The sequence below is a fragment of the Babylonia areolata genome, chromosome 2 (genome assembly GCF_041734735.1).
Source record: "Babylonia areolata isolate BAREFJ2019XMU chromosome 2, ASM4173473v1, whole genome shotgun sequence".
Lineage (NCBI taxonomy): Eukaryota > Metazoa > Mollusca > Gastropoda > Neogastropoda > Buccinidae > Babylonia > Babylonia areolata.
Genome location: NC_134877.1, coordinates 39,691,633 through 39,718,258, shown reverse-complemented (window position 1 = coordinate 39,718,258; position 26,626 = coordinate 39,691,633). Strand labels below are relative to the sequence as shown.

The following is a 26,626-nucleotide window of genomic DNA, read 5'->3' as shown; positions in this document are numbered from 1 at the left end:
TCATTAATGCCACCTTCCTGTCACACACCACTTCCATGTTCTTTTGAAATACATATATACTTTACGGAAGTATGCATGACTAAGCATTGTTGGTGAACTGCCTCACCTATACTTTGCAAAGGTATCACTCAGCAAAATGGGTAAACTGCCTCTCATGTAGTTTGCGAAGGTTTAACATAGCATTGTGGGTTAACTACTTCACATATAGTTTGCGAAGGTTTAACTTCGGTTAACTGCCTCACATATAGTTTGCAAAACTTAAACTTAGCAATGTGGTTAACTGCCTCACATATACTTTGTGAAGGCAAAACTTAGCAATGTGGGTTAACTGCCTCAATATACTTTGTGAAGATAAGACTTGGCAATGTGGTTAAATGCCTCATATATACTTTGTGAAGGCAAAACTTAGCAATGTGGGTTAACTGCCTCACATATATTTTGTGAAGGTAAGACTTGGCAATGTGGTTAAATGCCTCACATATACTTTGTGAAGATAAGACTTTTAACAATGTGGTTAACTGCCTCACATATACTTTGTGAAGGTAAAACTTAGCAATGTGGTTAACTGCCTCATATATACTTTGTGAAGGTAAGACTTAGCAATGTGGGTTACTGCCTCACATGTACTTTGTGAAGGTAAAACTTAGCAATGTGGGTTACTGCCTCAGATGCACTTTGTGAAGGTAAGATTTAATGGGTTAATAAGCCTCACATATACTCTGCAATGATATGACTTAGCAATATCAGTTGATTGCCTCACATATACTTTGCAAAGGTATGAAGCAATGTAGGTTAACTGCCTCACATTTAACTGGTGTAGGTAACACTTAGCAATATGAATAAACCGCCTCACATATACTTTGTGAAGGTAAGACTTAGCGGGTCAATTGCCTCACATATATTTTGTGAAGAAATGACTCAGCAATGTGGGTTAATTGCTTCACATATACTTTGCCAAAGTATGACCAAGCAATGGGAGCTAACTGCTTCAAACTGTGACAAAAACATCTGGTAAAGGATATTTCATGGGGTACAGTTGTTCTTTGGGAATGTCACCTACAGTCAATATTCTTGAACCTGCAGAAAAAACAGAAGAAGATTATATGTTACCATGTATGAAAGTGTACCAAATCAAAACTTCATTAAATAAATCTTACAACAGTGTGACATAACAAACATTGTCTTCATTGTTAGGTCAATGAAGTGGCATGCTTTTCTGTCAAAATAAAGAATGTCTATTTTCTGCTGTTGTGATTATAAAATGGTTAGTAATTTTGTCTTTGTCAAAAAACAAACTAACAAACAAACAAAACAAAATTACCCAAAATAATAGCTTTTTTTTTGGTATTTGATATGAAAAAATTAAAAATCAATGATTCAATTAAAAAAACTGATTATCAATTATCTGTTTTTGATGCTAATAGTCCAAATCATGGTTTCGTGGCAGGAATTAACCTTTAAATATCCAGTCTAAGCATGCACAAATTCTCAGTTTTTGTATGGTCAGACTATAAATAAAGATTTTAAAATGTCAACTTTTCATCACCCTCACCCCACCCTGCACTAATATGATGAAAAAGTAGCAACAGTAAATACAACTTACCATAACTAACTATCATTTTGCTTATTTCTCGAAACAGCAGAATACCATTTGGTGATGAGACATCAAACTGTAACCTCTGAGATCTGAAACAGAAACACATTAAAAATCAGCACAAAAACACTAGCGGCAACAAATCTGATGGCAGCCATATTCCTAATTTTTTTCTGACACTGATGGGGCAGGGGGAAAAATTACTTCAAAATCAAAAGGGACTGGAAAAAAAAAAGCAAAACAAAAAAGCATATACATGGAAGGTAGAGCAGAAAGAAAAAAACAAATAATACACTGGTGCTGTCTCTTGCCTGTAAAAAAAAAGAATGAATGCCAAGCGCTGGAACCATCTGAACACAGAGTCCAGTTTCACCACCACAGCAGCTTAATTCAAATTGGCAATAAGCATGTACCAAAATAAAAACTCACCTGTTCTGTGCAAGTTCAGCAGAAAGTTTGAGGATGGGTGTGGTTACTGCAGGATCATGGCACCACAACTCCACGGCTCGTTGTAAAACTGGTGTGTATGTTGGGTAGCTGTCAAAAACTGTCAAGGATTTGTTACTGCAAGGTATAAACCTTGTGCATGCCAAGTATTAAGTTTTGAACATGTGTATTGAGTTTTGAATATGTTATGTATCAAGTTTCATGCATGTTATGAGTTAAGTGTTGTGAACACTACCTGTGACATTTTCAACATGCATTAGCAAACACTATGTTAATAGTTTTATGCACACGTAATTTTGTCCTACGACCATTCTATGTATTACATTCTGTGCATGCTACATGATAAGTTTTGTGCAATGTGCATGCTAAGTTTTACTGTAATTTTCAGACGATAAAATTATATTTTGCCCCTAGACCTCGACCTCTGCGCCTTGTCCACAAGTACGCCTTATTTGTAGATAAAATTAGTAAAAGAACAGGCAATTGTGATGAAAGGATACATCCAGTCAAACAGCATCATGTAACTGGTCTTGGTGTTGAAGGCAAACGTGATTCCACGTAGATCTCTAGCCAAACCTATCAACGCTCTCTGAAACAGGAGCACATACATATTATCATCAAATTTATAATTATGGAATTCCTCTTACCTCTTTGGTTGTTGTGTTGTGTTGTGTTGTGTTGTGTTGTGGTGTGTGTGTGTGTGTGTGTGTGTGTGTGTGTGTGTGTGTGTGTGTGTGTGTGCGTGCGTGCTATCTTAACACAAACCTTGCTGGAGATTTCATGTCACTGTAGGTTGGTTTTCATTGCAGGTCATGCAGATAGAATACACTGCACAACTATACACAATGGTCTGCAATAACGTTGTAACTCAGAGGAGTTCTAAATATGTCCATAAAAGAAAACAGGTCAAAAGTTTTGCGCGCACACACACACGCACCACTTTCTTCAACAGCACAGAATACTGATAGACCACCATGTCAAGACAGTTATATTAATTTAAATGACATTATTTTGTCCCCCCCCCCCCCCCCCCCACCACAACCCCCCAACCCCAAAAAAGAAAGAATACAAAAAATTCATCTTTTCTCCTATTCCGATCCTATAACGTCTGTCATAAAATTGACTTCATCCATGACAATGTCACATTTACCTTTGCCTCTTCAACTTTGGCTGGGGAGTTGGCATTGCTCAACAGGTTACCCACATTCTCAAATGATGCTGAAACATATGTAAATACTTACAAACATCTGCACAGAAACAAAAAAAAGTGTCAAAGGCCTTTCTGTCTGCAAGGACAAGCAGGAACAATCTGTGCTAAAGGTTCACTTGAATGCCATGGCATTTATGCAATAAAATAACAATGTCCACTGTTCAGAGCAGAACAAATATCAAACAAAACGAAAGAGTTGACATGTCTGTTTATACAGAATAGCACACTGGCAGAACAAGAAAAAAGAAAAGGAGAGGAGGATTCTCAGAAAATATTACCAAAAAATATCCCAAAAACAAACAAAAAAATCTGAAGGAGGATGAGGAAAAAGAAACAATACAACAATAAGCAAATATAATCTGAAATATAAACTGAACATATTCAAATCTAAATAAAAGTTCATTTTCCTTTGCATGATCCAGAGTTTACAAAATACAAATGACATCCAGCATTATGGAGGGCAACACACACACATATGCAGGAATCACCTGTGAGAGGCATCATGAACTGATAGAACTTCTCCTCATCCTCCCCAAGGTCTACCAGCAGGAGGCGGCCCAGGGACGTGTAGAATGTGGTGCGACATCTCATGTCTGATATAGCACTGCTATTGTTGGTGATGCCCAGGAAAGGAAAGTGCTCACTCTGCAGAAATAAATAGTCCCAGAGTGCTATGTACCCTTACTTAAGGTACTGTTACAAAACCACAGTAAGAAAGAATAATTGTACAAAAAAGGTTATAATAAAGTCTTCTGAATACTTGTACTCTCTCTCTCCAATGAAACTTCTTAAGTTTAAATTGGTTCCTTCTTCACTCAATGAACTGTTCAGGATATTCCCAGTCACACACTTCTTGTCATATTTTTCGACTTGTCCCTGTTCAAGGGGAAAACATATAACTGGAACACAGAGATAGAGCTTCACAAAGAAATGAAGTGCAATAAACTATGTCTGTGTAGTAATCTCAAAGAACGCACACACACACCCCATTTCTCTGCTTCCACGAGCACAAAATATACCTATCACCATAAACACATGCGGGGAAAGGAACAGCCACATGTGAACAGAAACAGGAGTGAACGCAACACTGACACAAATACACTGCATGTGCCCATGTCTGACTGGCTCCCCCTGACTCCAAACATTCCACTCCAGGAAACAAAAGCAAAAGCCATTCCCCACCCTCCTGTGGTCATGATACACTTCAAACACCATCACCCGCAACACACACATATGGAAAGAATCTTTAAAATATGTGTACATAAAAGAAACATAAGCCAAAGCTAGGGACTAAACCTGGGATCTTGAATTACGAAATCAGAAGCTGACAAATTTGCTGCCATATATGGCCATGAAATACCCAATTCAGTACAGAATGAGCTGAATTGACCAGTGATATCTGGCTGTTGATTTTAAGCCCAGGTTGTTGAACAAGCAATGGACCAACTCTAAATTCTTCTGTCAGTATGCCCGATGTCAGCTTCATCATTTGGCGCATGTCATTTTCTCAATGAGAGGAATGACAAACATGGGATGAAATCTATACAAGCCCCTAACTACAATACATAATTCACGCACATAATCTGTAAGGATTAAGGAAGGAAAATTTTGAAAAAAAAAGTAAAAAAGAAAAAAAAAAAAGTAAAAAAGAAAAAAAAAAAAAGTTCTGTCACTGGAAAATTTTCTGAGAACACATAACTTCAATATATGAGTGAACATCTGCATCAAAATACAATAGAACAGTTAAAGCACCAGAATCAAGTTGTCACTTAAACTTTTTTTTTCTTTAAAGAAAAAAATCTTAGCTGACTGAGAAACATGTTACTATTTACTGACACTGTTAGCTCATGCTACGATGACCTAGTTTCAACTAATGTCATTGTCATAAAAAGATTGTCTGGAAGAATGCTCTCCATTTATCTTATAACAAATATACAACAATAAAAATGACTCCGTAACATTCAACATGCAATAAATCATGCCTTAAAAAAGAACTTGGATCAATAACTTTAAGTGGAAAAAAAGTCTGTAAATAAAACAAAACACGTTTAGCACTGTGAATAAAACAAACATTGATTTTTGGAGTAATCAACAGAATAAAATGATGAATCATTATGTAATTCATTTTGTTTTCTATTCTTTCCAAGAAAAAAACAAGGCATACTTCAAACACTGGATGAAGTAAAGATTTTTAAAAAATCAAAAAAAAATCATTACATTTATTTGAAACATGGGTATCAAAAAGTGCTTTAATGTTAAGTATAACTGAATTAATCAGACAGTGTATCTCATTTCTCACACTGCGCCTCATTTCTTTTCCTTCATCATGTCAAATCAGGGGGCCTTCGCTGTCATGCGACAAGGCAAACTTACCACTTTCTACAGATCTCAATCAAAAGAGCCATACCGTGCATTCAGCTGCACCATACTGACAGAAAGTAGCACACATTACAATGCAAAACAAAGTACATACAAGGTAATGGGGTCTGAAAGTGGGCGTGTAACCAAATCCGATAAATCTGATAAATGCTGTACAAGCAAATCCTCACCATTTTCCCTTCCAGCTGAAATAATGTACATCACATGTCAATAGTTTCGCAAGTGATCAAATCATCTACTCAAACAAAAATGCACACAAATTCAAATCCTAATATGACAACACTGTGAGAATTCTTTTGAAACAAAAATGTGAGAATCTTTATATGACAACAATGTGAGAATCCTAATACAACAAAGCGAGAACTCTGCCAGTTATGCTGTTTACCCCATTTCACAGTATACAAGAAAGAAGATGTAAATGGTTTTCTTCTGAAGATAGTGGTGACCATGTCCCAGTCAGCCCATCCAGAAAGGTCATACATGAAATGTGTGTGGTGTCTGTTAGTCTCAACCAGATCCATAGACTCAAACCAGATACAGTATATGAATCTAAAAAAACATATTTTTTACTTAATGAGTTTTATGATTGGTAAAAGTCACATGAACCACTGTTTTTTCTTCTTTCCTTTTTTCATTCTAATCTTAAGAACTTACTGCATTGCACATTCGACCAGGTCAGATCAAGGTAAAAATAATGTATGATTTCAATGATTTTCTTATTTTGAAGGTGAAGGTCAAAACCACTAGCCATTTTGGGTAAATTCTGAAATTGGAACATTTCAACCTGCCAGCAGTATGAACGCTGGCCCCAAGTGTGGAATAACTGCCATCTGTTGGAAACCATGTAGGATAGGTAGACCTAATTGTGAACAGTGTATAACTGCAAATGGTTTGTATTCTGCCCTACTTTTAAGTGTTCTCATCCTAGCCACACATTTCATAACTTGGCGTCTTCTACTGGATCATTCGCAATTAGGCTTACCTACCATACCTCATGTGATATTGATTTTAACCACTGTTCAAAGTTGCACTGAAACCAGTCAGCTATGGATGAATGACCATGCACATATTCATCACTGAGACATGGTACAGCTTTTTTTTTTCTCTAGTTTATAGCACTTTATAAGCAACTGTAAAAAGGCGAAAGAAAGCAGAAACAGTTATGTAAGCTCAGGTATTTAATGCCTGTCAAAACAGCTACCAAAACCATTGTTAGCCACCTACTTAAAGCCAAGAGGGTCGACTATTAACTTCAACACCACTTCAAGGTAAACTGTAAGGTGAAGGAAGAATCCATTTCAAAGATAACATCAAAAATGTATTCTGGATCTTCTCAGTTTCATCAAGAGAGGCAAAATGGTAGGCACGGACATAAACAACACACATCATTATCGAATCCCGCAAACGGCATACCGTGTGGCTGTTGAGGAGGAACTGCACTGCCTCCAACTTGACCAGCTTCCGCACACTGCTGTAGCCCACAGACAGGTCACTGAGCAGCTGCAGGGTTTTGTTGATGATCTGTTCACTGCGGCCCCAGAACTTCAAGTTGGTAATGCTGGTGGAGGAAAGGTAACAAAACTCTTCTTTGTAAAAAAAATGTTTCATACAGTAAATATTCAAGTGCTTATGACAAACAAAAACTGACAACAAAATTATATCTAAAATGTAGGTATGGATGAACTGGGCAATCGATGAAAGGGAAAAAAATGAACTGGATACAACCCCACCACCACAACAACAAAAAACCAACCAACCAACAACAAAGACATCTCACATGCATTCTAAAAAGACCATCACAGAAAAAGGCCTGCAGAAAACAGATGGAACAACAAAAATATACACTAACATAAACCCTCGCCTGCCGAACATTTTTACAATTCTGGCATTATGTGTGCTGCAGAAAAACTTGGGGTTTCCAACTAAGTGCAGAAGAATGTGCACTGCTTCCTCATATAAATGATATCTTCTTGAGATGTTGCATGGTGATTGTTGATACAGTGTATTTCAAAGATATAATAAAGTCAATACAATTCCATTGTACAACTGGTTTTTTTTATATTGTTGTTTTACATCTGAGTCTAAAACATTTTCCATGAAATCAAGTGGTAAAAAAAATCTTGGCATGGCAATTTATTCGGGGATTCCCAGTCAAATTTGTTTTTGTTCGTTTCAAACCACAGCTTGATAAAAAAAACTCACCGTCCATCTGTGTTTGGCACCCATCCACTTATATGGCTGAAAACCTTAACAAAATGAGCCAAGATCGATCACTGCTAGACAACACCATTTTGACCAATGGTGGCTGTGAGTGACTTCAGAATTTCCTGATGCCTATGATCAGAATTTCCTGCTACCTATGAGTCATACACTGCAGACTACAAGTCCAAGGGATTGAAACAATCTTCAAATATTCTAGAAGAGATTAGAAACAAAGTAGGTCGTTTCCCTTTAAATATCAACTGTAAATTGTTGATGAAAGCTGCACATGAGAGTTATGCCCTGTTGGGGCAACAAAAGGGACACAAGTCTTGCATCCTGAGGCAAGCAACCAGTTTACGAAAGATGGAAATGGAGAAAGTGGGGGATGAAAAAACAAGGGACTAGAGATAGCTTAGTGAGAGAGAGAGAGAGAGAGAGAGAGAGAGAGAGAGAAGTGGGGGAAGGATGAAAGCTGACTTACATTTTTCCAATGAAGACACTGAGAACCATGGACTCGTCGCTCAGACCCAAAACATCTGACAGTCTCCGGTACACCTGAATGTATTTAGATTTTTTGAGATTTTTTTTTTTAACATTGTAAAACTGATCTACTCATAAATTCATTTGATGCTTAGCATACGGAGTTGGGGTACTGTGTTTAAAAAAGGGGAAAAACCCACATAAATCAGAATCAGTAAATTATGTTACTTTGAGTAAAATGTTGTAGTCTGATGTGGAGATGTCAGTTTCTGAATCTGAGCTAAGTGAAAATGTCAGTCTGCCCAGGAACCTGTAATTAACCAAATAAATGTGAAAAACAAATAAAACACAGAAATAAAGTAAATAAACAGAATTAAAAATAACAAAACTGCTGCAACATTAATCCATGGGAATCTTCTGTGCAAATGCACATCAGCCATACATCTGGAAGAATATAGCATTTTGAGCAGAATTCACAAATATCAACCATTTTTGTTTTGTTCAGTTGATGACCAAGGTGCTGTTGAGGTGATCTCACCCCCTTCTCCAAAAAACATATACACACCTCCACATACAAATAAGCTCCTTGCACCCGCAAAGTTAATATTTCAAATATCCTCCTCCTCCCTACATTTCCCTTAAAGCTTTAGACTCAAAAGCCAATTCCTTTTAAAACTTCAAATATACTGGAGAACAACTGATATTTACCTTAGATGTTTTCTGCACCTGATCTCCAACGTATATTTTACGGAACTGTTCGAAGAAACTGAGAATTGCCAGGTCAAGTTTTTCTGATCCCCCCTGAGCCAGCCGTGAATCAATCAAGTTCATCAAGCGTAATACTCTGCAAAAAGGAAAAACAATAGAAATTGTGATTTGTGGAAAATCATACAGTACATCAAACACAAACATGTACACACTGTTGAAATTAACATCTGTACTGTATTCTCATTCTTTACACTTTTCCATATGATGTCACTTTCTCTAAACATTCTTAAACACTGCAGAGTTTGAGCAATTAGTCATAAATCCAAACAAACATTCAAAGTAGAATCTAAACAAACATCACTGCTGTGTTGTCCAAACAAAATTCCAGCATCTTTCTTGAAGTAGAACTTGTTCAAAACTGCACCAAAACATACATCAATGATCTTGTTCAAAATTGCACCGAGATATACACCAATGTTTTATGCTGTTCAAAACTACATTCACATAATTTCAGTCAAGCTAATTTTGTTCAAATCATGTAAAAGCGCATGACAGAATGCCACTAATGAACAGTAGTGTAGCCAACAGGAACTATGCCCATGTGAATAACTCATCCTTCTATAAAGAGAAAAGATATACACCGATGTTTATGCTCCTCAAAACTACATTCATATAAATTCAGTCAAGCTAATTCTGTTCAAATCATGTAAAAGCGCATGGCAGAATGCCACTAATGAACAGTAGTGTGGCCAACAGGAACTATGCCCATGTGAATAACTCATCCTTCTATAAAGAGAAAAGATTCTGAGTACGTGGTTGAAGATATGTATGAGCTTTTCTTTCTATAACAACTTGTGTGATGGTCTGTAGGAATTTTTCAGATGAAATGACAATCCAGTATCACCTGCGCAGCCTGCACTAGCATATGTTAAATAAATCACAGCAACAAAATTATTTCTGGAAAATTCTGTAGATAAATTTACTCTGATGAATATATACAACCATAACATACAAAATAATAATCATAATTTTTTTTTCAAAAAGAAAGAAAGAAAAGTAGCCTAATGCACACATGTATCATCTATTGTGACTGAACTTAATCCATACAAAATTCATGAAGATTGCTTCTGTCTAGCCAATTATTTCTCCAACAGAATCCCATCCCACATCTGCAGCTCACCGACACACAAGCTCTCCATCCATTGCATCGTGCTCGTCTGTACTTGCAAAGGACACACGGCCCCCGATCACAGCGCCAATGATATACACCAACCATGTTAATCGCCCTGCCACAAACAAGACTTGTCAGCAAATTCACATCATCACTCAAAATACCGGCTTTCCCCAAGTTATAAAAACAAAGGTATTTCTAATAGAAATGGGACTAGTTTTACATATACATCACTTGCTATGTCATTGATACTATCATATTACAGAAAACATTCTTCACCTTTTTAATATTTATCACAAAAAAACTTGTAGGTTTATTTACTGGTAAATATTAACAACATACTGATATGAAAGTCAACAAATACAGATCCCAGTTTCAAAGGCTACAGACTATGAATCTTCACCCCTCTCAATACAAACATAAATAGACAAGGGCAGACGAAATTAACATGTTTTATTTTTTTCCTCCAGAAATAGCAAGATTACCATTCAACACAAAGAATGATTTTTCTGACTTCACTTGTGCCTTTTACCCCTGAAGGAAATTTTTCTTCTTCTAATACTAACCCTCTTCAATGGCTATATCAACAGACTGGTTGGCAGTGGACACCATTTCCTGGTAACGCCCAGCAGATTCATCAAACAACTGAACCAGCAGGGCACAGGTCTTCTCGTACTCGCAGCGACCTATTGTTGACAGCTGACAAGAAAGATCAGTCACAAAATATTTAGTGCTCATTAGCAACACTCTATTACCTCAGTGACTTCATCTGACTCAGTACTGGTAAACAATGACCAAGTATTATGAGCTATTGCCATCAGGACGACGCTACAGAACTTTTAAGTTGAAATCCAGAGCTCTGAAGATTTTTATTCCACATTCAATCCACCTTTTAAATTCTTGAGAACTGTGTGTGTGTGTGTTTTCTTCAGTTTAACATCTATTCACTATAAGTGTATTTAGATGGTGTGTGTGTGTGTGTGTGTGTGTGTGTGTGTGTGTGTGTGTGTGTGTGTGTGTGTGTTTACTGAGCTTAAAAACGTGACAATCGGTTATTATGAATGTGCAACATGTAGGATGAATAATGTGCAATATGCAGAATGAATGTACAATGGAATATGTCTAATGCTAACGTCCATATTCTAAATATATTTCTGTTAATAATTACGATGTAATAATTAAATGCAATGTTTTAAAAGCGAATATGTGAAATGCTTTTATCTGAGAACATATGTTTATTACTCTTGTTTAATCAAGTAAACCGCATGTGTGGGGTGGGTGGGTGCGGGTGTGTGCTGATTATCTGGTTGTGGTTTTCCGTAATTTATCTCTATTCTTATCTTATCTGTCTATTATAATCAATGTGCAATATAGCAGGCTATGCTTATAATTATATTCAAAATAATGTTTCTTAATTTTTTCTGTTTTTACATTAAGAATACAAGTTATTACCTGCAGTGTGTGGATGTATGTATGAAACGGTGTATGTGATATTTTTTACATTTGCGTCTTCGTAATATTTGTAAAAGCTGTTGTTGACTTTTACATTTATGTTCCCCATGTTGTTTACTTGTCTATGTTGTGATAATGCACCTGACCAAATTTCTCCAGTTGGAGATAATAAAGTTATTCTTATTCTTATCTCAAAAACAACATCTGTATCATTCAACACAATAACCTAAATTATCCTTAAAATACACAAATATCAGTACACACAATAGTCTTCATTATCTTAAAAATATGTGTATCAGTGTACACAATATCCTGCATTCTCTCATAAACTGTCTGTATCAGCATACATAACAACCTGTCTCAGATAAGTTACAGAAGTTTTTTCTTGAACAATGAACATTCATAACATTGAGCTGAATAAAATATTTCATGTACAAAAATATCTGAAGTTGACAAAGATGTTTCTACCATACAATGTTCACTGATAATGCAAGCTGCACAACTATATGACCTCAGGCACTTCAAAACAATTTCTTGCTTTTCATCTCATGCACACAAGCACTGGCACAATACATTCAAGAGAACACTATGCCATCAAATTGCGAACTCATTTCTTTCTACCTCACCCTACATCCCTGCTGCCTATGATACCCCCCCCCCCCCAAAAAAAAATCAAAGAATCAGTTATCAGGCAAAGTTTACCCCTGAATGTGTTACAAATTGTATTAAAACAACAAGAAGAACTTTCTGTTTTATCTACCTGTTCCAGTTGTTGTGAGATCATGCCATGGTCATCCAGTGGATCTTCTGCACCATCTCTGTACATAAACATATCCATTTTTATCCATGATGGGCCAAGTCACAAAAAAACACCCACAAAACACCAATTTATGCAGAAAAGTTCTTTTTGCTTACTTTTCTTTAAAAAAAAACTGTATGACATGTTCACAAACACAAAAACCAACAACAAAAAGCAATCATAAGCATGAACTCTTCAAATGAAATATAATTACCAGCCTAAGTATCAATACCTAAAACTAAAAATATTGTAACTCTTCATGCATGCAAAGTGTATCTCTGCTCGATTACAAAAACTTGATCAAGGCACAGATGAACTGGCATTAAACAAAAGGGCTGAACATCACAAAAAAAAAAACAAAAAAAAAGAAAGAAAAAAAAAAACCAGGAAATTTTCTATCTAAAATTACGTTTAAATAACATACTTACCGTGACCCAACTAGTGCAGACTCCGGCAGGGGTCTGACATTCCTGTCCTGTGCAAACTACTATCCGCTTATGTGGAGAAAACGAAACTACGGCTGATAACCTCCTGGAAGTAGGTAACCTCCCCTTTGTCCCGCTGGCTAGCGCCCTCTTTTTCCGGCAGCCATTATGACTCCTGTTCCTGTGCTCTCCATACGGCTAAGTTTTTTTTCGTATTTTCTGTCTGTCTGTCGATTCTCTGGCGTTCGCCAGTGTATGGTGTTGTTTTCCCAAAGGGATTATGGCACATTCCATTGTTGGCATGGGAAAAGTGATAGAGGAGATCGACTCGGGTGTCCTGCTGACCGGCAGGGCCGAGAAACGCGGATCGCGTTGAGTCCGTTCGCGAATTGAAAAGAACAGCATCAGTGGCACCACTGACCTGAGTATGGGGTAACGTACCCCTAGAAGTCGCCGGAGAAGGAGCAGGAGGTGGTGGAGGTCTGGAGTCGACCGGAGGGAGTGAAGGAAGTGGAGGAGGTGGCGGGTTGGCGTTGTTGAGAGGGCCAGAAATAGAGGGCCCAGAGCGTCCGCGAATCGATTGTGATCGCGCCTTAATTTTAGGCCAATCTCCCAATCGAACCATATAATTATGTGACCTGGCTGAAGTCAAAATTTGACAAAAATAACGCCAGAGAATCGACAGACAGACAGAAAATACGAAAAAACTTAGCCATATGGAGAGCACAGGAACAGGAGTCATAATGGCTGCCCGAAAAAGAGGGCGCTAGCCAGCCGGACAAAGGGGAGGTTACCTACTTCCGGGAGGTTATTGGCCGTAGTTTCGTTTTCTCCGCATAAGCGGATAGTAGTTTGCACAGGACAGGAATGTCAGACCCCTGCCAGAGTCTGCACTAGTTGGGTCACAGTTAAGTATGTGTAATTAAAAAAAAGTTTGCACTGTTCCATATTTTTCACAGAAATACAACAAAAGAAGTTTGCACAGAAAAGGGTAAACAAATTTCTACAGCTTGAATGAAAAAAAAAATTGCCTGTGTGAGTGAATGTGTGTGACTGAAACCTGACTGAATGACACAGGAAGCAAATGATAAGCGGCAAAAAACAGCTCTCAGTCAGCTCTACCCAAGTGTGCAGTCTGTATGCAAATGACTCCTAGTTTGTAAGGCACTTAGAACTTCCGTCTCTGACCGAGGATAGCTGCCACATAACATCCTCATCATCAATATCATCAGATGTTAACAGCCATGCTGAGAATAGACAATTCCATTTACCACCAAACATAAGAATTCATTTCAACTAAACAAAGCAATCACAAACCTGACAACAGAGTGGACGGACTCAAGTCGAGAAGAGATGTACGCTTTAGTGATCTCAGGCGTATACGTCTCCAGCATATGTGGCTCTGTGGCTTTCACGTATGGTACTGATGCCACCATTCGCTGCCACAGGCCCAGTAAGTAATGGACGCTGTTTGGTGCAAACTGCCACATCTGGAGACAATGAAAGGAAACCAAAAAATCACACAGTCACTATACTGACATAGTTGACCAGTTGAAAAGAACTCAAATGACTCATCTGAGTATGTGTGATTAAAAAATAATTTAAACATGTCCTGTGTCAATGCGTTGTTTGTAGGTATACATGCATCTGTGTTTCTAGTGTGTATGAGCGTGTATATATGTATCTCTCTGTGTGTGTGTGTGTGTGTGTGTGTGTGTACATGTGTAAGTATTTATGCGTGTGCAAGTAAGCAATAAAATTAATCACTGGTGACTTTGTGTTAAAGATGGGAATACACTCTGAAACACCATAAAAACAAATCCTATAACATAAACCAAATCAGTCAGTCTGGCAATTGTAAATGTATGCTGCAGTTATACCCTGAGACTGGTGACAGTGAACTCCGCAATCAGCTTGATGACGTCAGCATAGTGATCCACTTTCACCAACTCCCCGAGCTGGTAGTTGGACTTCAGTCTAGCCAGCAAACGACAGAACTCGTGATAGTTGTTGGGATCTGACAAACCCTGGTCAACAAACAACAAAATCAGAAATCCGTCCTATTCCTAAATCACCTCTTGTTTTTCTATAGTTTTCAACCAACAGACTTTAAAAAAAAACAAAAAACAAAACAAAACAAACATTGTGCATTTAATGCCATGCTTATCACCAGCATAGATCTGCTGTTTCATTTCTATGAAAGCAATGTAAGAAATAGTCACCTTTGTAACTATTTACACAACCAATGGACTATACAATGCTCATGCCATTCTATTCCTTTTAAAACAACATCTAAGACATCGACAAACACAAACCACTTTTCACACTGAACTAAAATGGCAGCAAAACAACGGAATTGTTCATCTGATTTGTGATCATATGTGCAAAGATTAAGGAACATTTCAATAATCTTTTAATATTACTGTGAAAAAGTACAATGGTATTTTCCAACCGCCAAAAAAGCACAACAGCTAAACTTTTCAACTGTATGGCAGGCACCTGCTACAATTTCATTCATCAAGGTTTAGAAGGGTGTAACTAGTGTCAGTACCTGTGGATTGTCCAGAATAGATCTCACACCCATCACCAAGTGGTTCAGAAACTTGGCTCTCTCTGCGTTGTTGAACAGGGAGCGCCTCACAGATGCTATCTGCACTAGGCAGGACAAAGCCTGAAAGAAGGTGAGAAACTATAAACATGAGTATCAACATGTGGCACTTTTCTACAGACCTGTGGTAAAATGGGGAAAAAAATATGCACATACCCAGAAGGTGAAGGCAGGAAGGTAGTGAATACAGTTGAGAGAGACCATGATAGAGAAAAGGGAAAACAGGCTGACATGCATATACTGAGATACATAGTGTTGTTATTTTGGTTGGACTTTCCTTCCCATGTCCTAGTAGATTCTAAAAAAGCCATCTAAGATCTGAAAGCAAGTGAAAACTCACGGTGGCAGACAGGGATGGGGGCAGCCCAGAGTACAGGTCAAAGAAGAGCTCTAGAGTTGATACATCAAGGAAGGCTGAAACAAAACCAAAACACATCAATTATACATCATTACTGCCATTGTATCCTGTTATAGTCAGGCATGAGGTTGGGAAATTGTGATCGAGTCTGAAAGATGGGGGCCTCAGAAGGCCCCCAGTTGTTGTCCATGGGGCAACGCCCCTGGTGGGGGTCTGGGGATGAAGCCCCCTGAAGCTGAAGGTTTTTTTCAATTTCAAACCATGAAATCTGCACTTGCGGGCCACCAATGCTGCAGAGGCATTCCAACCCACAGAAGGCAAAAAATCAGTCCAATTCTTCCTAAACTGAAGTGAAGTCAGCCTTGGGGGCATGATTTTCAAAATCGTGTCTCGTGTGTGTGTGTGTGTGTGTGTGTGTGTGTGTGTGTGTCTGTGTGTGTGGTTTCAATGCAACTCTCTGTGTGTATGTGAGATAGAGAGACAGACAGACAAAGAGATTGAGAATAGGGGTCGGGCTGGACATGGTAGGAGAGAGTTAACCCTCAAAGTGCTGGATATAATAAAACATACTTACAGAAATCATGCTTAAAACAAAGGGATAGTTTGCCTCCGCTACCTGTGCTCTGATTTGGGGCATTTGTATGCTTATCAGTAAGAATAAATAGGTAAACCTATACATTTTTGGAAAGTAGAGTGAATGAAGAATCAGATAAAAGTAAGAAAAAGGCTGTACCTTGTAAGTAGTTGGAGATATTCCACAGGATATAAACAACAAATTTTGCAAACTTGTTTTCCAAAAACGTCAACCACAATGTTTATAGGTATTTTCACATCTTTTACAGAGTCAAAATCTCAAAATTGGCATTAAACTGTGCAGAAAATGTTCTGGCTGCAGAATCATGAAATGAATATAACTGAAACAATGAAATTATAAGCACTGTATTATTTGTTTGAGACACACCCACCAACGCCACGCACGCACACATCTACAATATTTTATGCAATCACAGGCAAAAACAGAAATAAATGTTTTCTTTTAGCTCATGTTGCTTTCAAAAGCAGCAAGAATGCTTTAAATTAAAATAATTTCCAGTTTTCTAGCTTGATTTGGTCAAGAAATCGCAATAGACCCATGCCTAACCCACTTTACCACCCCTCCCCACCCCCATCACCCACCCCCCAGTTTTTGTGGCTGGAGATACAAAACTGAATGAACAACAAGCAAGCCAGCATGCCCAAGTGTCAAAATAACAAAGCCGTTTTCACCAGAATCCCTGTCAGCAAATGAATCATCACTAGTGACAAGGTCACTCATTTCCTGAGCTTTGTCAACTTCAGTGTCACTCATTCTTTACAAAAAATACGAAGATCTGGACTTATAAACTCGGTCAAAGTTTGTGCAAACACAAGCAGGGAAGCAGTAACACCAGAACGAGGCAGTTTTACGAAGGCTGCCGAGCATAGCCGTACGATGTCGGACCTTATGTAAACAGAGCCACGATCGTGGCCCATCGCATTTTACCGGGAAAGCCACGATCGTGGCTCATCGCGCTCTCCGGGTTAAAGTTCATGTATGTGCACTGCTTTAAATACAACTCTCTGTGAGTTGAACTCTTTGTGTGAGTGAGTGAGAGTGTGTGTGTGTGTGTGTGTGTGTGTTTTCAAGGAAAATGTTATTAGCACACAAGCGTTCACTGTACCAATATAACTGACCATCTGGTCTCTTCAGCTGTAGTCTCTGTTCCACTGACATGCATGTGTGTTGGTTGTGGAAAGAAAGGGGGAAGTGGAATGACTAGAGGGAGGAGGGGGTGGGTCTGTGACTGGTTATATCACTTTCAAGCAGTCAAGGATTTTCAGCTGGAGGGAGTGGTCAGTGTCTTGGCTCAGTGCCAAAATTGCCAGTCATTGACAGTGGTTTCATACCCCCCCCCCCCTCCTCTCCCCCCTTCCCTCAGCACTGGTAGGAGACTCAAGAGAGAGGGGAGGGGTACCTTAGCAAATCATGAAAGTGAAGTCTGCAGGAGGGGAGCGGGGGTTTGGAGAGTGATTTTTTTCTCTCTGAAATCAACTGCTCTTCCGCTGAAAATAGGGGATCCGCTGAGAGTTCCCTAGCATGGACTGTGTGTGTGTGTGTGTGTGTGTGTTCAAGGGAGAAAGAGAGAGAGAGACAGCAAGCAAGCATGAGTGCGCACACGTGCGTGTATGTGTGGTTTCAATTCAACTGTGTGTAAACAAGAGAGAGAGAGGGAGGCAGACAGAAAGAGAGGGGAGATTGTAGGAGGTAAGAATGCAAGTTGTGTTTGTGCATGTGTATGCACTGCTTTCAAATTCAATAGATCTGTGTGTGTGTGTGTGTGTGTGTGTGTGTGTGTGAGAGAAAGAGGGAGAGAGGGACAGAGACAGAGACAGAGAGGGGGGGAGGTGGGAAGAAAAGTGCAAGTTTGTATGTGCGCATATATGTGCATTGCTTTAAATACAATTCTGTGTTTGTGTGTGTGTGTGTGTGTGTGTGTGTGTGCGTGCGTGTGTTTTCTATCTCCATGTGTGTGTGTGCTTGAAAGAGAGAGTGTGTGTGTGAGTGTGCGCGTGCATCTGTGTGTTATTAAGCTCTGTGTGATTGTGTGAGCGCTCATATTATGTGTGCATGTGCAAGTGTGAAGGAGAGAGATAAAATAAAAAAACAGAGGATGAGTATATGTGAACGCATTCATATGTTTGTTTTGTTTTTGTGTGTGTGTGTGTGTGTGTGTGCGAGCGCATGCACATTCAATTCAGCTCTGTGTCTGTGCGTGTGTGTGTAACTTTGGTAATGTGGACGGCTATAGGTCTCAAATCTAAATACACTGACTCTTGCCATGAACTGTCTGTACAGAAGCGTCGGCTGTGCCAGAAAAGGCACTGATGTCAATAAGTTGCTACAAAGTTTCTGTTTCAATAATGTTACTTGTGCATAAAGTGGCAAACCTTGGCAGCTTTTGCTCGGAATGAACAGAGAGTCAAGCAGATGTACCCACGGCCCTTGTGGCTTGACAGGGATGGAGATCGCGCACACTGGTGCATCTGTGCGTGCTCGCAAGTTTGTGTGTGTGTGTGTGTGTGTGTTATTGTGCGCGCGCTCACTTGTCCATGTGCGCGCGCGTGTGTGTGTGATCGACCGTATGTGTGCATTTTACATGCGTGTGTGCTCTTCACAGTGTGTTAGGAAACTTTTGGACTTCTATTTTGGTGCTCTGACAAGTCACTGGATCGCCTCTCAAGGGGTCAACAAACGACGCTTTCGAAAGAGCATTCCGTTTTCATTTTAGACAGATCATCGGTAAACGATATAGAACGGCCCATCGGTTTTTTCTTTCTTTCTTTTTTCTTCTAGAAAACGGACGCTCCGTTTTTAATGCAGATGTGAAAACAGAGTTCCGTGCCTAGCCTGAAGAGCTACACCCATACAATCTGACACCAATCGCACTTGGCCTTGCCCGCTGTGTCAATTTTGTGAATGGCGTCGCCTACCTGTGAAGTTATTTTTTTTTTATTCTTCACTTCTGTTCTCACAATCTCATCTTGCCAGACCCAGTTCCACTTATTATTTACTCCTTTATCGATCTCTGCTGCAAAAATCCTCTAATCCTTTGTGAGTTTTCTTATTTTGTCAATGACTGAAGACGATCGATGAAATCAGGTATCTTTGCAAGTCGTGAAGCCTGCGAGCTAGTTTTGTAATCCCGACCGAATACGGATAAGCTGAATGACAGAGGAGCAATGGAACACTTATTCTCAATTGGTTCACTTATCCAAACATGGGGTATTTTAGCAAATGCTGTGGGTCTGTCTTGTTGATCGGTCGGGCAACGTTTGTGCAACCTTCGTGGGTTGGAAAAAAAACCTCACCCCCCATCCGATTTTCTCAACGGATTTACGCGAATCTCAAAAGTGGCCTCTGGAGCCAATTTTCGGTCGGAAATCCGACTATAGTCGGAAAAATCTCATGCCTGTATAGTATACAGCAATATAAAACCTGCACAAATTTTCACAAAAATAGTTCAAGACAGAAGAACAGCCAATATACAAGTAAAACAAAAACTGAGTAGTCAAAGTCACTGACTGAATCAGTCACACATTTGAAGGCTGCTAAAATAAGACTGAAACAATACTAAAAATCTCCACAACTATAACTTTTCATCAATAAATGTAATTTGGTGACCTCAGCCTAAGGGAGAACACTGAAAATGGAGATCATCACACTCAGCAAAATAGCTAAAGATGCATGCATATGGAAGATGCATGCTAATGGACCTATTTCATTCCCTTTTTTCTTTTTCTTTTTTTAGTTTTCTTTTAAATATATACAAGGGATTGAATGGGAGAAAAGGAAACATCACAACAATGGGTTATAAAGCCCATACGACTGTAAAAATTATGCAACAGTTTGGCACATAAACGAGAATCTTTTGTAAAATACACAGAGTTTTGAGATCTCTGTCTTACACATGGTTCATATTCATTCCAAGGACCATGTGACTGACCTGTGCGCCAGCTGGTTGGAATCTGTACAGTGCACAGATCATCTGAAGATTCATCTGTGGAGGTGCCAATGAAGTCAAAAGTGAGACAGTTGTGTGCCAACTGCAAGGTGTGGGACAGGAGACCATGCTGAAATAAATCCAACACATTTACCAGCTTATCATACGAGCTGTCTCTGCTGGTGACAGGAACTATCGATTTAAAAAAAGAAAAGAAAAAAAAAGTCAGTTCATCAGACAAGCAATACACCTTTTACTGATGGGGGTTAAGTGATGTATCACAAATGTCTCCATAATTCTGAGGATTTCAACTAATTACAGTAAGTCTGTATTATCTAAAATATGTACTTTCAGAAAGTTTAAAAACCACAGATTAACAAACAAAAAACCCTAGAATAGATCTCTATCATAGTTTGTTTTTGTTTTTCAATAGTTTTTTCACAGTTTGTGTGCCCTATGAGAACAAACGGAGAAATCAGCTCATGAAAAAACATAGATTTGCATGCCTGTAACTTTAGAACAAGAATTATCTTTAACATGTATGTGGTATCAACAGATTCAGAATTAAATAAACTACCAATCTCTATATGAAAAAAGCGCAGGAATATCAATCTTTTCTTTCTGTACTCAAACGAAATTAAGAATGGAGAGTGGAGGAGTGACATCATGCCCAGAGAGCAGTCAGAGGCGACAGTTAATGTTCAAGAGAGAGACAAAGGTCCCTTTAGTGTTTGAACAAAAAATATTTCCTGCAACGCTGATAATCTTTTGAACTTCGGCTTTAGATCCTAGATCAAAATACTGTTTACTAACTGCAGTCATTAAATGTATTGCCACATCATCGGCTGCCACAATGTCAGGAAAAGCCCGAGTTACATGCATTAACACTGCAACTTAAAAGTGATGAATATGTGCAGCACTACCAACAGCACAAGCACTTGAAAACATTAAAAACACAACAGTTTCAGACAGTTTTATACTAAAATACCTACCGACAGCTAAGAAAAGACTTCAAAGATGCAAAATGTGTAAAAATGTTGATCTTCATGATTTTGACGTTAATGACATGTTTTTGTGCATAGCTAAGGATAGCTGGCTGCAACTTTAGCTGAATTTTCAAGTGCTGCGTCACTTATATTCAAAATGTCTGCATGACAGTGTAACTGCTGACCAAACACTTTCTCCTTTCATTGATGTTATATGTATAAACATTACAGAAGTATAAATATACATACAAATCATGCAGACCCCTCCACCAATGCCCCATCACTCCACTGTTCACTGGTTTTTCTTTATGAATAATCCTCCCACCTCCCTCCCTTTCCCACACCAATTGTATCAGTGTGTATGCATGTGCTGAAAAGAATGTGTCGCCTATCTAAATTACCTTACAGTCAATAGACAATAAACCAAGAGCAGAATAATATAAACCCAACCTGATCTCCATCAGAAAAATCCAAGCTCTTCATGTTTCCGGCAGCAGAGCGGAGGAGGGAGCATGCCAACTGGAAGATTTCAAACAACTGCGTGTCCCTGAAGGACGAGGCAATCTTTCTGTGTTTCGTAAGAGAGCGACTAGCTTCAGACTGAAAAACAATCAGTTCTTCTTTTAGTGTACAGTCAACACCTGTTTATTCATAGAGCAAATTGTGATGTAAAGGCACAAAGCAAACATTAGAAAACAAGATTAATAAACATACCAAGGAAACCTCTGGTTTCATGTGTCAAGAACATGCAGCATAAAGTCTTTTTAAATTTCTGACTGAAATAATATCAATGGTTTAACTTAAATACTACAAATTGTTCATTTACAATACAAAAAATCATCTCAAGACTTCAAGCATTTATTCTTGTGGTGATGACTGGATTAAAAACAAAAGACGTTGATAAACATTTTTTCAATGGCATAATGTCCAGATTCATTCCTCTTACAATGACATCTTGTTCTGTTTCAACTCAACAATGCTCTTATCAACACTTATAATTAGTGAAGGGTCTAAAGTGTATGACCAATATGCACATAACACCACAATGATTAGTAATTCTGTGATTATATCAAGAGATTACAAGGGAACAGATCAGGTCAGAATCTGTAGATAGATATATTAAAATGAAGGATGAATCTGTGCATGTATATCGCTTGAAAAGCTAAATGAATTGTTTATATATATATTATATATATATATATATATATGTGTGTGTGTGTGTGTGTGTGTGTGTGTAAATGTATGTTCACAGCCGTAACAAAAACAATATGCAACAAATCATTGCACATATGAAGTTCAAACACAAAACTGGTTATATGACTGTATGCATAAGACTTTATTCAACTGTATATACTATGTGATAAGAAACAAAGGTAAACAGAATGAATAAAATAAATGAGCACACCAATACAATATATGGTCTGCCTGTTACCTCACTGACTTGGTTCATCTCACACACAAGTTGTGACAACAGCTGGACTCCAACCATCACATGCTGTGTAGAGCCACTCTGTAACAATGAAGTGAATTGGTTGATTCATTACAGACATAGACTATTCTGCACCAAAAGGAAAAATACACCCATAATACACAAAGCTGAGATAATACTTATGGGCTGGGTTTGCCATTTCATTCTGATATTTCACTGATAAACTATGGCACACTAACATTCACTGCATTTGTTGTAGATGAATAGAGTTTGTAAGTGCACCATCACTATCACTCTCCATTCCCAACATACTTAAAAAAAGACTAGTAAATTACTGCATGAAAATACATTGATAATATCGGTCTCATTCCAAATTTTCATATACAAAGACAACTTAGTCAATTACTGCATGCAAACAAGTCATCAATGTAACTCTTCATTTCTGACAAACAAAAAGACAAAACCATTACCAGAGATAAAAATATCTGTAACACTCTTTCATTTAACTTGATAAACTAAACAAATCAATATGTCACTGAATATAAGGTAACATCAGTTTTACCACTCTTCTTTCCTAACATACAAAAATGGGACAGTCAATTAATGCATGCAAGTATTTTGCGTTAACATGCAAACAAATTAGCAACATAACGTGAATAAAAAAAAAAAATTACAGTATACATAACGATCAAGCATTTATATATCATCAGACTAAGACTTCAACCTTATATTTTGAACTGAAAAAACCCACACACATCATGTCACTTTTCTCTAATGTATTAAACAAGAAAAATCACTCACAGAACATGCATCATAAAACTTCACTTCTTATGTACTAAGGAAGAAGTAATAACTCGCAACATGCTCATAACTCTTCACTGTCACTCTTCATGTGCACACAATCTTTCCAAATTTCTTACTTGGCAAACAAGCAATGCAGAACTTACTTGCAAAAATTTGCCAACATCCGTGACTACGTTCCTGAATATGTATTCATCTTTGCTGGCATCAAACCAACCAAATTTGGTGATTCTTGCAAACAGCTGAAACAGAGACATAAATAAAAATAAGTGTTTCATACACAAATGGTTATTATAAAAACAGTGCTTATAGTGCAGCCAATCAGTACAATAACAGATGAAATAACTGAACATTCAAAGCTATAAGAACACAACAAGGAGTATGACCAAACAACAATATATCCTTACAAATTTTGCATAAGAAAAACAACTGTAATTCATCACATAACGTCAGGAGACCACACACATTGTGTCGTTTTTTCATAATCATATTAGCATCATGTTTTTTGGGTTTGTTTTTTTTAAACATATTTTTGACTATGTATTGAGTGAGGCATGACAAAAAAGAGGAAAAGACTACCAGAGTTAAACTGAAACTGATACCTGAACAAGCGCCTGTGAGACAAACTGCAGCAGTTTTGGTCTGGTGGCAAGGTAATTCAGCACATAGTTTCCTGAAAATCACAAGTATTATAGAATGTAAAAGACAATTTACTACAATACCTTAATTATACATAAATTACACAACATTATAAATAATTGTACATATCAGCACTGAACATGCAAATATTTCAAATTACATCAAATAATATTCGAAAAATGTAACACCCTCGTCCTATTTCATGCTTTGTCATGTTAACTCCAGAATCATTTCTTAACTTCAAAATACTACCGAGTGACCCACTTTTAAACAGATCAGGCCAATTTGAAAACACTGCTTTTTGAACCTAACAAGTGGATGACACAGTACAAATCACATACTGCCATTGATTAAACCACATTAGGTTATAATTACAACACACAATCACTCATTAACACCATATAGCTTTTTTTCTTTTTTTTTTGTTTGTTCATATACTGACATAGCTAGATTATTAGAATCCTGGGGTGCAGCGACATTACACATGCATTCTACATCCTAAACCAAACAAGCTTCACTCAGAATCAAAGAACATATTGTTCCACAGATCTGTACTTTATCAAGTCTGCACACAAATACTCACTGATTTCTACCCTCTGCTCCAAGGGAAGGGTGATGTTGGCACGACAGACAAGCTTTGTCAAGGTGGTAGCTGCCAAAAGCTGTGCATATGGAGACTGAAACAAAAACAGCACTACACATTTTGCTGCAGAATACCTTTCCCAACACAGCGCTTGAGCTAAAATGCTTAAGAAAACTGCCAAATGAGCTACAATGATACTGCTGACTGCCAAGTGCATCGGGGACTAAAGCAGGTAAAGAAGGGATTTCTTTTCTTTATAACAATCCACTTTTAGTTTTATCACTTCTCAATTTCTGTGGCCAATGGAATTTCAAGCTTAATGCTCATGTGCAATGAATGATCAAGATTTCACCTCTTCTTTTTCATCTGTTTTTAACCACTTTATCACAGTAACTTGTTTTCAAAAAGCAATCAACTATCATACAAGAATGTAAACCATTTTCAGAACAAGTCAAATCATGATATCAGTCAATATTTATCCTGTGAGAAAGCAACTATGTTCTGTGCAAGCGTGTATGTGTATGTGTGCGCACGTCTGTGTCCACATATAAAAAAATGTATGTATGTACACAGTATTGTTAGAGGGGCAACTCAAAACCTATGTCAATGTGTATTTACCTATTTGTAAAAGAGCCAGTGCATCACAGAGCTTAAAATCTTGTTGTTTTCTTTTTGTTTTGTTTTTTTAATGACTTCTAAAAAGACCCCTGGCCTCTTTTCAATTGGTCCTGTGACCTGTTGCAGTCAACCCCCCAGCAAATTACTGTCATTATACATCCATTTCCCTCTAGTTCTACAGGAAAGATCAAGCAAACTGAACTCACATTGCCCCTCTCCAGCAGCAACTGACATTTTGCCAAACAGTCTGGGGAGTTGGCAAAAGACACAAGTGCTTTTTCTGCTTCTGAACGTATGCCAGCATTGGTCGTTTCATATAGTTCTTTGCACAGGTTTTCCAACTGCATAAGCTCCTGTTGACAAACATAAAATACCCTGTGAAGAAGGCAATAACAGCAAGCCTGCAACTGAGAAAAAAACATGAAATTATCATCAACTATCAAATGAGAGAAAAGCATTTTCAAAAGATTGAAAACCAAACAAAGTCATGTTTGCTGATTTTTCTTCTCCCTCAGTTCCTGCCACACTAAAGCACTGTGTAGCAACTAGCATACAAGTTTCAGGTTCAAGGTTCAGTCTCTCCTACACTGGAAACAGTGCAAGATTTCTCAGCCTCAGCAATGCCACATAAATTCATATCGTAAGACATATAGAAAAGAAAATCAAAACTTGTCTCTGACAATGTCAGGGAATGGAAAACCTGATTAGACAGACATTTTTACAATTGGTCCATTTTATATTTTATCAATTCAAGATAATAGCATGATTAACTTCAGAAGATATGTCATTTTGAATCACTCTGTATTTCATTCAGTTGAGCTGAAGAATATCACTGTCTGAAATTTTACTGTTAACAAATAATGTTATAGTTATACACTGTTATTTCATATACAACAATGTTACAATTTAAACAACAAAAACAATAGAAAAAACATGACACAAGCTAGAGAACATTTTTGCATGGACTTCTGCAAGTAATTCAGAGGGTAATCAACGCAAAATAAATCGCCCTCTCAATATTGAATTTACATACAAATTAAAATATAATTATATATCAATATCATGTTGCAAATAAATGGCTGCTCAACTGTCACTAAATCTCCTAAATGCCAATACTATACAAGTAGCTCAAGCCAGTCAGGGTTGATTAAGATGACTGACATAAAAACAAATAACTATCAATAATTAAACACACATACACATGTATACACACACAG

General features: G+C 37.9%; 1 protein-coding gene across 1 annotated transcript in view; it reads right to left on the bottom strand.

Moving 5' to 3' along the window:
- The window catches only part of LOC143301124 (exportin-7-like), a 39,531-nt gene that overhangs the window by 11,151 nt on the left and 1,754 nt on the right, over nucleotides 1–26,626 (bottom strand). Inside the window, exons 2-24 of the mRNA XM_076615182.1 lie at nucleotides 25,616–25,762; nucleotides 24,792–24,885; nucleotides 24,172–24,242; nucleotides 23,716–23,811; nucleotides 22,772–22,849; nucleotides 21,790–21,939; nucleotides 20,357–20,483; nucleotides 15,816–15,889; nucleotides 15,419–15,538; nucleotides 14,748–14,894; nucleotides 14,185–14,357; nucleotides 12,404–12,461; nucleotides 10,758–10,890; nucleotides 10,201–10,306; nucleotides 9,021–9,156; nucleotides 8,314–8,387; nucleotides 7,044–7,188; nucleotides 3,740–3,896; nucleotides 3,192–3,259; nucleotides 2,542–2,630; nucleotides 2,024–2,131; nucleotides 1,604–1,686; nucleotides 1,023–1,077 (exon numbers count right to left, since the gene is read on the bottom strand). Of these exons, the coding sequence (XP_076471297.1) occupies nucleotides 1,023–1,077; nucleotides 1,604–1,686; nucleotides 2,024–2,131; nucleotides 2,542–2,630; nucleotides 3,192–3,259; nucleotides 3,740–3,896; nucleotides 7,044–7,188; nucleotides 8,314–8,387; nucleotides 9,021–9,156; nucleotides 10,201–10,306; nucleotides 10,758–10,890; nucleotides 12,404–12,461; nucleotides 14,185–14,357; nucleotides 14,748–14,894; nucleotides 15,419–15,538; nucleotides 15,816–15,889; nucleotides 20,357–20,483; nucleotides 21,790–21,939; nucleotides 22,772–22,849; nucleotides 23,716–23,811; nucleotides 24,172–24,242; nucleotides 24,792–24,885; nucleotides 25,616–25,762 (2,489 nt within the window). The remainder of the gene's footprint in view (nucleotides 1–1,022; nucleotides 1,078–1,603; nucleotides 1,687–2,023; nucleotides 2,132–2,541; nucleotides 2,631–3,191; nucleotides 3,260–3,739; nucleotides 3,897–7,043; nucleotides 7,189–8,313; nucleotides 8,388–9,020; nucleotides 9,157–10,200; nucleotides 10,307–10,757; nucleotides 10,891–12,403; nucleotides 12,462–14,184; nucleotides 14,358–14,747; nucleotides 14,895–15,418; nucleotides 15,539–15,815; nucleotides 15,890–20,356; nucleotides 20,484–21,789; nucleotides 21,940–22,771; nucleotides 22,850–23,715; nucleotides 23,812–24,171; nucleotides 24,243–24,791; nucleotides 24,886–25,615; nucleotides 25,763–26,626) is intronic.